Source organism: Corylus avellana, chromosome 10 (assembly GCF_965113065.1).
Source record: "Corylus avellana chromosome 10, dhCorAvel1.hap1.2, whole genome shotgun sequence".
In the NCBI taxonomy this organism is placed as follows: Eukaryota; Viridiplantae; Streptophyta; class Magnoliopsida; order Fagales; family Betulaceae; genus Corylus; species Corylus avellana.
In genome coordinates, this window is record NC_142499.1 from 7,857,482 (window position 1) to 7,870,353 (window position 12,872).

Here is a 12,872-nt window from a genome sequence, read left to right on the forward strand (position 1 = left end):
ACTCTTTCATCTCCTACAAACTCTACAAACCATAACATTTGGAGAAAAGGGTGAAAAGAAAGCTCATGTTTACTATTTTTATGCTTATCTTACAAAAATAGGGGAGCTTTGCTAATTGATTGCTAAATTTGGATTAAAAAAATCAGACCAAAAGTATATATATATATATATATATATATATATATATATATATATATATATATATATATATATATATATATATATATATATATATATTAATAAATTACTCTTAGTATACTCTCTGTCTTATACCATGTCATCTCCCCAAATGCAACATTATAATTATCTAACTCAATTTCTAAAAATTGAGTTAAAACCATAGGCTTTTTTGGAAATGAGTTGAGAATCTCCCTAGTTAACATTTCAATACATAACTGGATAACATATAAAGACAGAAGATATGCATTAGTAAGAAAATGGGCATAGGTGTTTCTCCCTTTGTGATAATTTAAATCAAATACACGGTTGTCAGGATAATTTGCAAGCATAGAGGTTACATACAGTTTATTTGGTCAAATATTTTTGGCTATTGATCATTTAGTTTGTGTAAGAGAAGTTAGATGGTCATATTACATTTCCATGCACGCGTACGCACAAACGTGCTCACACACATATATATTGAGTAGTTAGACGGCTTTATTACAACCTAATTTTCAATAAAGTTGGTGCTGAGTAAGGCATCTTATTTTAACCAATCATGGGGCATTAATTAAAAAACTTGTACACTATATAATACATGCATGTTGGTTATTAACATAATACAATTCAATCACATATCTTTAATTCATATCTTATTAAGTTTGGCAAGAATGAAGACAGTGACAGAAGTGATTCCTGGGGAGAAAATTTTCGTTAGGAATTGCACGTGGCATTACTTGGTTCTTGAGAAACAATGCAGTTACTAGGACACCAAATACGTAGAGAAGTGTATCCGTTGCATCGATGTCTGAAAATCCTGTATCAGTAATCACTTCTCGAAGGATTCTTTCAAACTCTTCCTTCATCAATGACTTTTTTTGGTCTTGGTGGTTAGTCTACAAAGAATCAACCATATAATATGTTAGTGCGCCGAATGTTGCACATTCAATCCCCTTAACTCGCATATGTTAATTTCTTAGTGTTGTTATTTGTTTGATTTTGTTTTGTTTTCGTGTCTCAGGGTTTTATATGACAGATGCGAGAATTCCAGTGAAAATCGCGCTCAAAGGACAATTTGGATGCACTCTAGAGACCTGGGATCGAGTGCAGCAACACTTAGGTTTGAGCGCACTCCTCCTTGGGCTCGAGTGTACTCGGGCATCCAGCACACGACATAACTTCTTTTTCACCTTGGATTGGGTTTTCAGTCTCCTAGACTAGAAGACTAACCTATGATTTTCCAAGGGTTTCTAGGGCTTCTAGGGTTCTCCTAATCCCTATAGATAGGCCTCTAAACATTGAAGAAAGAAAAATTGCTACCTAGAGAAAAAATTCAGTAAATACTTTCTGAAGGCTTGAAGAGTTGAAGGAAAATAGATTATGATAGGAGGCCATCTCAGTAGCGTCATGAGTTGCTAAACCCCTCGTGGGGTATTGATGTAACCCTATCCAACCACAATGGTTTGATTGTATCTTAATTTATAGATTTTCAATTTATCCATGTTGGTTGTATAATTATGAGGATTGCTACAATTTGATATTGTTCTTCATGTTTAAATGCAATTGTTCTTAATTTCAAGGGGAAAATAAACTTTACCCCTTGAACTATCCACCCATTTGAACTTTTAATCTCAATGTTTAAAAAGTGACACTTTACCCCCTAGAGTTGACACTTTGCCCCCCTAAAACTTAGTTACTTCGGGGGAGGGTAAAGTGCCAACTCAAAATACTTTAGGGGATAAAGTGTATTTTATGGGGGTCAAGTGTCAATGTTAGATACTTGGGGGGGGGGGGGTAAAGTATCACTTTTTAAACATTGGGGTTAAAAGTGCAAATGAGTGGATAGTTTAGGGGGGTAAAGTGTATTTTCCCCTAATTTCAAACTCAATATTGGTGAAATTTTTATCTTGTCTTAGGAAGACTTTCACTTTTATAGAACTCAAATCATTCTTATTTTCTGTGATTATAGGGATGATGATTATACAACGGTTTCAATTGACATATGATCAAGAGGGTTAGATAGGCCATGACTAGGGAAGACGGATCGTACCACATGATAAGTGCCAAATATTCCATATTTGGACCCCTTTATTTACATTAGTTAATCTTTTAGTTGTGTCGTTATTTAATGTTTTGTATTCTTAGTATTTTGTAGGTCATTGAAGAAAAACTACAGCTTTAAAGGAAAAAAATGCAAAGTTTGGAAGAAAGCATACTTTGAGAAGACCTAGTTGATGTGGTTAAGTTTAACCAAATCAAAAGAAAATGTTAAATCGGATTAAAGATCAGATTGGATTAAATTTCAGATTGGATCAGATTTTGGATTGAATTCAAATTCAGATTCTGCACATGTCTCAGTATTTTGATCATAACTTTCTGTTCAAATATCTGATTGAAGTGATTCAAGGAGCATTGGAAAGATAACTCAAAATACTAGAGTTCATTTTGAAATAGTATTTTCCCAATTCAGATGGTTACTATACCAAAATTGCCCCGCAATAAGAGGACACAAATCTAGACGTATCCTATTCCGATTTCAGACTTCTATTTTGACTGGGAGACAGACCTCCGAAGCTTCTAAGACTTCCCTAAGCCTATAAATAGACCTCTTTTCATTCAAGAAAAGATATAGAATTTTAGAGACTAATTTTGGGATACAATTTTGGAGACAGAATGTAATCCACAGCTTTTCTTTTAGTTTAGTTTTTTCTTTAGGTTTAGGTTTTAGTTTCATAGTCATGTGAAGCTAAATTCTCAACTAAGGTTGGGGATAAAGCCTCACCGATGAAGAACAACATCGTTTTATTGTAAGCTTTTATTATTCTGATTTTATTGGTTTATTATTTCAATTGTTTTACTTCTTTTCGATATGTGGCATGATTCTTGGATATCTTGTTGTGATTCAAGGATACACTTGATGATTTAGGGTAATTTCACATAATTGATTGCTTGGTTTTTAACTCATAAAAATTGGATATCCCTTGTGATTTGTTCTACGGCTACATCTGGTGTTTCAATTAAATTTGGATTCCTCTTGTGATTTGGTCAATGAATGGATACATATGATGGTTTTGATTAATTCTTTGAAGCATAGTAAAACATACATAAGATTTAAATTGTGAGAACTTCGGATTAATATTGATGAATATAAAATATGTTATTATGATTTGATGAGTATAGATTCCGCATCCTTAGTGCCTTTATCTATTGATTTACTTAGTTTATTAAGTTTATGTTTAGTCTTTTAAATTTTCAAAACCAAAATCAAAACACTTTCGAAACTAGATTGGGATTTAATTAGTTTAGATATAAATTACTCTTTCAAAAATACAATTCTCTGTGAGATCAACCTCGTAATTGCAATCCATTAAACTACAAACGATTTGTGCACTTGCGAGTTAAATAAATTTGCACAACACTACACCCTAGTTTAGTGTAATTTAGCTAGACGGTTTGTGCCAACCGAAGATGGGTTATGCTAATCCCTTAATTGCATGTATCCTATTAAGGAATTAGATAATCCATACTTCGGGAAGACGGATTGTACCGCATCTTAGTGGTTAGATGGACGGTCCATGCCAACCGAAAATTGATTATACTTGTTCCTTAATATGGTAATTTCTTGTTTATTTTATCATGCATAGAATGAATTTCTCTAATTAAATATGATTGACCATTGATGTGCGGATAGAGGTGAAGTCAATACCCTACTCTCTCTTTCTCTCTCTCTCTCTCTCTCACTCACTCTCTCTCTCTCTCTATTTTAATTCAATTCTCTTTTGCGTTTATTTTATGACCTTTAGTCAACAACAAAATCAATCATATTTTCTTAAGTTATTTTTAATCTTCATAAACTTGATAACAACACCCCTGCATTCCTTGAGGTTCAACACCCTCTATATAGCCTTATCCTACAAGGATTCATACTATTGTGAGTGATAATTTATTATTGATATATTTTTGCTTTGAAAAAACCACATCAGTGGTCAAAAAACTTCAATGGCATAAGCTTACTGAAAAATGCTATGCAGGTGTATATCACACAATATGCGGCATTAACAGATAGCAATCTATAAACAATCAATCACCAAAATAATCAAAACAGTAAATCAATCAGACACACTGATTTTGGTGACGAAGAGGAAACCTTTTAAAAATCATTCTAGAAGTAGAACCTCTCCGAGGCAGCCAAATTAAGAAAATCACTATAAGAAAATATTTTGAGATTATAGACACGGGGAACACATACAACCCTTTGCAAGTCCTTGGTTCTGTAAGATCGACAAGCCCCCAACTCGTCTCCTTGCTCACAATCTTCTTCACACATAATTCTCCTTTATCTGATCCTTCCGATAGAATTCTCAATGGAGCACACAATTCAAACTAACAAATACTCTAAGAGGCACGATTTATCACACAATATAAACTCTCTCTTAGCACAACCTCTCATGAACTCTCTGGGAAAATCTGTATCTATACAGTTCTGTAGAGATCTATATATAAAGCCTAAAGACCTCTAGTCTAGTTAGAACTCAATTACATTGTAAAATAGACCTAGAAGCTGTGGGCCGTCCAGACGGTAAGTGGGCTCGTCCGGATGGGGCTTGTAAAACATGGGAAACTAAGTTCACATAGAAGGCTGTTTGGACAGGGAGTATGTCCATCCAGACGAGGCTTAGGGCAACATCGCTTCGACATTACTTTGCAGCGTCTCTTGGCGCAGCGTGTCTTGACGGCTTACAAACGAGGCTCTTGGGTTTTCATGTTTGTCTATCTCGTCTGTACGGCTTGCAGACGAAGGTGCAAACGAGGCTCTCGGGAAAAAGACACTTTGCAGCACTGATGTTCGTCCGGACAGCTATGCATCCCGTCCAGACACCCATGTGATTTTGGCACTTAGAACACCATTGGGATCACCAAAATTTTAGCCAACAATATACAACTACCATTTACAAGTCTTCGTTGCACGGGGCTAGCATTCTGAATTTTGTTGAAGTACTATAAAAAATAAAAAATAAAAAAAAATAAAAACTACAGTATATGCGTTCTAATTTTTTCAACAGGCCAGATTTTATTTCACTTTCTTTTTCTCATGAAAAACTTGAAATTAAATCTGAACCGTTGAAAAATATAAAACACATATGTTGTATTTTTTTTTTTTTTTTACAGCATCTAGCCAAATCTAGCATCCATTACATTCGCTCTTCATCATTTTTCTCAAGTGGATTTAATTAGTTGGTTAACTTATATGATAAAGACAATGTGAGTTGGAGGCTCCAAGTTCTCCTTATATGAGCATATATATATGATTTGAAAATTCTTGCTCATTCCAATGAATTACAATCCAATTCAATCCATCTTGAATGAGTTTGGGTTGACTTAACTATTTACCAAAGGAGTCATGTTCAAGTAATCCAAGTCAAACCCATTTTTTGATTTCTAATCAACAAACAATCTTGAATAGGTTTTCTTTAAAATAAAAATAAAAATGAGTAATGCTATGTAGTAGACTACTACAAATTTCCCATACAACTTTAAGATCTAACAGTGAAAAAACTAAGGGATTATTTTCATTGCCACATCATCCAATTGTATGACAATCGTATAACAGTCAATTAAATATCATTACACTTTCATTGAGTATTTTCGTTAGATACATTGTATGCTGGTGAGCTCCTAACTGAGGTGGAGCATTTTCTCATAAATAAACCTTTCACCTTATACAAACTAAGTCCAAAATCCAAACCAAACACAACATGCCCCTATCATGGTGAAACATTTGAAGCATGTAAATTTAGAGTTAGGTAGTGGCAGGAGGAATTGAATCTTACATTGTAGGCTCTCTCTAGTGCCCTAGCCTTTGGTACACAAAATCGTGTGCAACCCAAATTTTTGTTGATTTCTCAAAATATTGGTTAAAATAAACACAATTTATTTGTGTCACAGGTAGCGTAGCAACAAATGAAGTGCACACAAATGTCTCCTATGAGACCAAAGATGAAATGTAGAAGATGAGGTAGATAATTACTTGACGGTTTCATATAATGCCCGGTAAAAGTCAGCTAAGTTCAATACCTTCGCATCTGAAAAATGGGAATCAAAGCATTTTTCTATAATGGGACGAATTTCTTTGGCATTCTTTTCAACACTTCCTACATGAATATCAAAAAAGGTTATTGATAATTAATGGTCTATTCAAAAACTATAAAAAATATTAGAAAAAATCAAAGTTATCCACAACCCAAGCATACAAATATTGCACAGCTGATTTCCTATATGAGACAAGTTCTACATTTGGACAATTCTTGAAATGTTATTCACTTGCAATTTTTGACACAACTTGCAAAATTAACATGAACCCAAAACAAAATTAGCGGACTAGAGTTGAGGGATCTCACTCATTTAAGTATACAGGTCAAGTTAGAGTGAACTATATCGTCTTATACTTATGTATCAACATGACCTGAACCATGAGATTTAAAAATCATGAGGTAGGATTGTTCATAAGACCACCCTAAATCATAATGAAGGAAATACCAAAATAGCATTCATTTCGAAAACAATTTATCCATCATTCACTAGCTACATATCATGGCTATCATAATTAAAAAATAAAAAATGATGAATTGTAAATGTGCTCATTTGCTAATATCTTAAAACAACCAGAGAGAGATAGATAGATAAAGAGTAATGGTACCGGAAGAAAATTTCTTGAGAGAACTACCCATCTTTCTCTTCTACTTTGAAATGGTTGTGACAATGGAGGATGGGGTTACAAAAAAATCGACAAGAAATGAACTTTATATGTTTTATCTTATCCAAGGAATAACAAGACTTGCCTGGTGAAAATGGCATGTTCCATTTCTTGGGGAAGAAGTAAAGCCTAAGTCTTTCCAGACTAATTGTAGGAAAAAATTTGGAAAGGACATTCAATTTAATTCTCAAGTTAAAGGACCACATTCAAGTTAATATAATTTTAGGAAATGCTAGCTCCTCTGGAGTGTATGTTTTTAAGGCTTCTTATTTCACACCAATGAAAACATTTTTTCACTCCTGTAGTAGGTCTTGTATTCAATACACAACATTTACATTACAAATCTTACCACATTGAAAATATGACTAGTATTTAAGGGCTTACATTACAAAACTTCAACTACCTCTTAATCACCTAGCTCCCTCTAAAGTGGGATAGGAGCTAAGATTTATTTGGGTGCCTTCTATTTATAACGCCCCTAATGTTAAACCGATTAATTCGATTAAGTTGGAGAGAGTTATTGGCAATACCTCCAGACCAATTAACTAGTAACTGATCGGTGGCATATATATACGCAAAAAGCAGAAATAAATGATCTGTCAAAATTATTTGCAAATACTTTAGAAGTAATGAACTTGACTTGAGAATTTGACTGCATCTCTATGCTGTTTGAGTTATAATGTAGGGGAAAATATAATTTAGCCTCCCAAACTACCAACCATTTTCATTTTAGGCCCCTAATGTTCAAAAAATGATAAAGTAGCTCTCAAACTACCAACCAGTTGCAATTTGGCCACTCTATTAGTCATTACCGTCAAATAGGATGAAAAATTCAATACTACGTCGTTTTGGAAAGGTTAAGTTACTATGCCCTTTTAAAAAAAAAAATCAACTTAAAAAATGCCCCCGAAAAACGACGTTGTTTTGAAATTTAAAAAAAAAAAAAAAAAAAAAAAAAAAAAAAGTGGTTTAGGGGTGGCTCGCTGGCCACCCCATAGGCCATGGGGGTGGCCGGCAAGCCACCCCCAGCCCATGGGGGTGGCTGGGCGGCCACCCCCACAGGCTTGGGGTGGCTTGGCAGCCACCCCCATGGCCTGGCGGTGGCTCAGCGGCCACCCCCATGGGCAGCCACCCCAACAGGCCTGGGGGTGGCTCACCAGCCACCCCCATGGCCTATGGGGTAGCCGGCGAGCCACCCCTAAACCACCTTTTTTTTTTTTTTTCCCTCAAAACGACTTGGTTTTGGGGGGGCATTTTTTAAGTTGATTTTTTTTTTCTAAAAGGGCATTTTAGTAACTTGACCTTGCCAAAACGATGTAGTATTGAATTTTTCATCCTATTTGACAGTAATGACTAACAGAGTGACCAAATTATAACAAGTTGGTAGTTTTGGGGCTACTTTATCCCTTTTTGAAAATTAGGAGGCTAAAAAAGAAAATGGCTGGTAGTCTCGGCGGCTAAATTATATTTTTCCCTATAATATATTATTAACAATCACGAATAATGGAAGGACTCCAAAAATATTAATTAGCGCCTATATCAAGGAAGCTTAAACTACTCTTTCATATTGTAAGGTAGCTAACGTCAGTAATTTGACAGGACTTGGTATAAGGCAGTAGTCCTCTTTTCTTTTCTTTTCTTTTCTTTTCTTTTTGACAGCTATGGCAAGAGCTGCCCATTAGTTCGATGGATCCGGATCCCTCACATTAGTAAGAAATATGAGATTTTCATTTTTCTATTCTCAACATTTAGATGAATCCAAGGATCCGAGAGCCCTCAGCGGAAGACTTTCTAAACTATAGGAATATAGAGCATTACATAGACAACCACACATTCATACACTAGAGTAAACAAAATACCTCATAATATAAAGATAGTCATCAAATGTACCGGTCATCAGACCATCATCAAATAAGGTTATAGCCCATAATATAATTGTCTTAACAAATGCTCAACATATCAAATCCTAACTTTAAGTAAAGCAAGAGAGATAACAATCTTGATCATATCAGCTCGGGTGGTTCCTCCATCAATCCACATAGAATGTAACCAAACTAGATCCAAGTCCCCAAAAACTACTCGAATCAAATCCTGCGCGATCACCCATGTCTGCTCTAAAGGCATCTCCGTCTAAGCTACCTAAACCGCGGAATTATTCGTAATGGAGAGGGAAAAACATAAAACAAAGGGGTAAGTCTAAAGACTTAATGAATGTCAACGCATATAATGCCAATGCCAGTTTTTGTATGGTTTTTATAAAGTAGACAATAGTTCCATCATGACAATTTATCATAGATGTGATATAGATATATGCTATATGCATATGATATAAAGTAACAATCATAGTTCAACAGTATATTCTACCCGAGATACCCTTTCTCATTAGGGATAGCGCTGTCCCGAGGGACCTATAATACAATGCTGGTGCCCCAACCATTGTACGCTACCGTACATCCCATTAGTGGCACGACCGAGTCCTACCTCGGGTGGCCCACACAACTAATGATATATGTCCTATAGTAACCAACCATTAGGGAATGGCTACGTCTGGTCACGAAACCATTGGATCGAAAGCCCATATAACGATATACAACATTTTACCATAAAGTTAACATGTATAGTAAACCCCATGGCTATTATACCGCACGTACCGGTGTATCATGTCATACGATGCAACTTATCTTGTCTGTATTTTACATGCATACTTTTTACAAGTCTCACTTTGTTAATATATTCAGCACAACGTTTTTCTCAAAACTGTTAGAGTTCATGTGCAACAAGTGTAAATCGTGAGAGTTGCAAATATACATGTTTTGATATACAAAATAGTCATGTAGTCATGGAAAATAACAGTGAGCATTATGTGAGTTAAAACTCACATAGGTCGATTTAATCCTCCGAATATCCCTCCAACACGTTCTGGTCTTCCAAATCGGTGGAAAACCTTCTATTAGTCCTAATTCCACTAAAACAACCTTATAACAAGAAAACTAGAGCTATCGGACAGTTGATCAAAATAGCATTCTCTGGAATGCTTTGGACCAAACATCCAAGCTCGATGCCGTACGTCCACTCCGAAGGATTTTAGGTAGAACCTCATTTTGTTCACTCATCCTCCTATCCTCCTAAATTGACTTCAAGGGCTACCAAAAAGGCTTCTAAGATTACCTATCTCAAAATAATGCCTCAATGCATAAGAAAACACGTTAAATCAAGATAAACTACTAAACCATCAAGATTAAAGCTTAACCTAGCTAGAAACCTAAAACCAACAACTAGGCTAACAATTAAATAACATAACATCTAAGAAACGAACTACGCTTAAGGATATTACCTCCTTGAAGCGAAACTTCAAGAACCTCATTTCCTTCTCCACCAAAACTCACAAAATCTCACAAAACACACTCACACAGAGTTCTAGGAGCCTGGGGGCGTACATGAACTTGTGAGAGTGAGGGGGGGTAGGAGGTATTTATAGCAGAGGGCGCTACCAACTTCTCCAAAAAGTAGCGAACGTCCAGGTACTATTGGGGCGTATGTCCAGTACTATTTACATAGCGGTCCAAAGGCTGTATTGTACGTCCAGGTATTAACCAAGAGGTATTCCAAAAGTAGCGTACGTCTGTGTGGTCTGTAGCATACGTCCGTGTACTATTGACAGAGTACGGCGTACTATTGACAGCGTACGTATGGTGGTCCCCATGCGTACATCCGCCAACCCTAGCGTACGTTCGGTTTGAAAGTTTAAATTTCCAAAATGCCCCTCTAGTGGTCTTTAGTGACCCAAAACTCCAATTAACCCTCTAACAAAGCGACCTAAGCTTAGTTAATTATTTGGACACTACACTTAGGTAGCTTAGTTAGAAAGTTAATTTAGGCTTTGGGTCACTAGGAACAGCTGGAAGGGCATTTTGGGAATTTAGACTTTCTAACCATACATACGCTCTTATGTTTAGTGAGAACGTACACCTGGGAACCATCGTACATACGCTCTTGTTTTTAGTGAGGACGTACTCAGGGGGACCACTGTACGTACATTGCTTTTTTGGATAACCCTTGGATAATACCCCAACGTATGATGCAGCTTTTGGACCACTGAGTAAATAGTACTGTACGTACACCCCTATAGTACCGTATGTACGCTACTTTTCAAAATATCCTGTAGTGCCCTCAGCTTTTTCCCATCGGAAAACCCTATGTGAGTGTTTTGTGAGTTCTTGGAGGAGAATGAGAGCTTTCTTGGAGATTTTGCTTTAAGGAGGTAATCTTCTAAGCTTAGTTTATTCCTTAGTCGTTATGATGTTTAAGTGCTTTTCATAGTTAGCTTAGTTAGTAGTTTCGAGCTTCTAGTTATGTTGTTGCCCATAATCTTGATTTAAGCATGGGTTAGCGTTTAATTCTTGTTGGGCATATTTCATTTTGTATGGAAATGTTGTTTTGAGATAGAAGGTGTCCTAGGAATCCTTTTGGTAGCTTTAGAACCAGTTTGGGAGGATATGAGGACGGTTAAAGCAAATGAGGTTCTACCTGAGCCTTCTAGGGGGACGCGAGACCGGACGTACTGCCATGGACCTGGACGTACAGTCAAAATTGACCCAGGGAACGCCACTTTGGCCAGTCATCCGATAGCCTCTGTTTTCATGTTCTATGTTCATTTTAGTTGGATTTAGAACTAATGATACGTCTTTTCTCAGTACTCAAGGTTATAGAGCCTCATTGGGATTTTATGGAGGAGCCTTGCGACCCAGGTTAGTATAAACTCACATGGATGCTTATTGTTACTATTCCCGCATTGCATGTTTATTTTATATATATCAAACATGCATATTTTGCAACTCTTATGAAATACATTTTGGAACTACTGTGAACTCTCTTTTGTGAAAACGTATGTTAATTAACAAGATAATGATGAGATTTGTAAAAGCATGCATGTAAAAGACGAATAAGATTAATTACATCGTATGACTTGGTACACCGGTACATGCAGTTAACTTTTATGGTCAAATGTCTGTGTGTGGGCTTTGGATCCAATGTTATTCATGATTGGCGCAGCCATTCCCTAATGGTTGGTCACTACAGGGTGGACATCACTAGTAGCATGGGCCACCCGAGGCCGGACTCGATTAGGCTGCTAGTGATAGACGGTAGTGTACAATAGTCAGGATACCTACATTGTATTATAGGTCTATTGGGATAGCGCCAACCTTGCTAAGAAGGGGTAATATCTCGGGTAGACTATACTGTTGAACTATGACATGTTACTCATGATTATAAGCATATATTATATCTATATTGCATTCTTGATAAAATGTCATCTTATAATGTTGAATATGCTTTATAAACAACTGAGTTCATTATTTAATGACAGGCACTTCATGTGCATTTATACTCACTAAGTCATCGGACTTACCCTTGTATTATTTTCCTTTTTTCTCCATATGTACAACTATGATGTTATAGATAGTTGGCCTAGTCCATTCCACTACCGCCTTGACCTTCTCCGAGTCCACGGCTACACCCTAACCAGAAATCACGTGCCCAAAACTCGAACTTCTCAAGTTTAGCGTAAAGCTACTCCTTTCAAAGCCTCTCTAATGCCTTCCATAAAGGCTCTTTGTGCTCCTCCGGCGTCCTCAAAATGTCGTCAATGAAAACCACGATGAACGGATCTAGATAGTCATGAAAGACTATGTTCATCATGTCCATGAAGACAATTGGCACGTTACTTAGTCCGAAAGACATAACTAAAAACTCGTAATGTCCATAACAAGTTCTGAAGGCCATCTTACAAATGTCATCTTCCTTCACCCTCACTTGGTGATAGCCTAAGTGCAAATCAATATTAGAAAACCCGCGCACTCCTTGTAGCTGATCTAACAAGTCATCAATCCTTGGCAAAGGATACTTGTTCTTAATCGTGACCTTGTACAGCTCGTGATAGTCGATGCACAATCTCATC

The 12,872-nt window shown here is 36.4% G+C and overlaps 1 protein-coding gene across 1 annotated transcript; it reads right to left on the bottom strand.

Annotated features, from left to right (window-relative positions):
• Positions 1–805: 805 nt before the first annotated feature.
• On the bottom strand, positions 806–6,887 carry LOC148583304 (uncharacterized). The gene is given in 5 exon segments (XM_088510861.1): positions 806–868; positions 870–1,055; positions 5,991–6,064; positions 6,189–6,311; positions 6,857–6,887. Coding segments are annotated over 5 exon segments (477 nt in total).
• Positions 6,888–12,872: the final 5,985 nt, after the last annotated feature.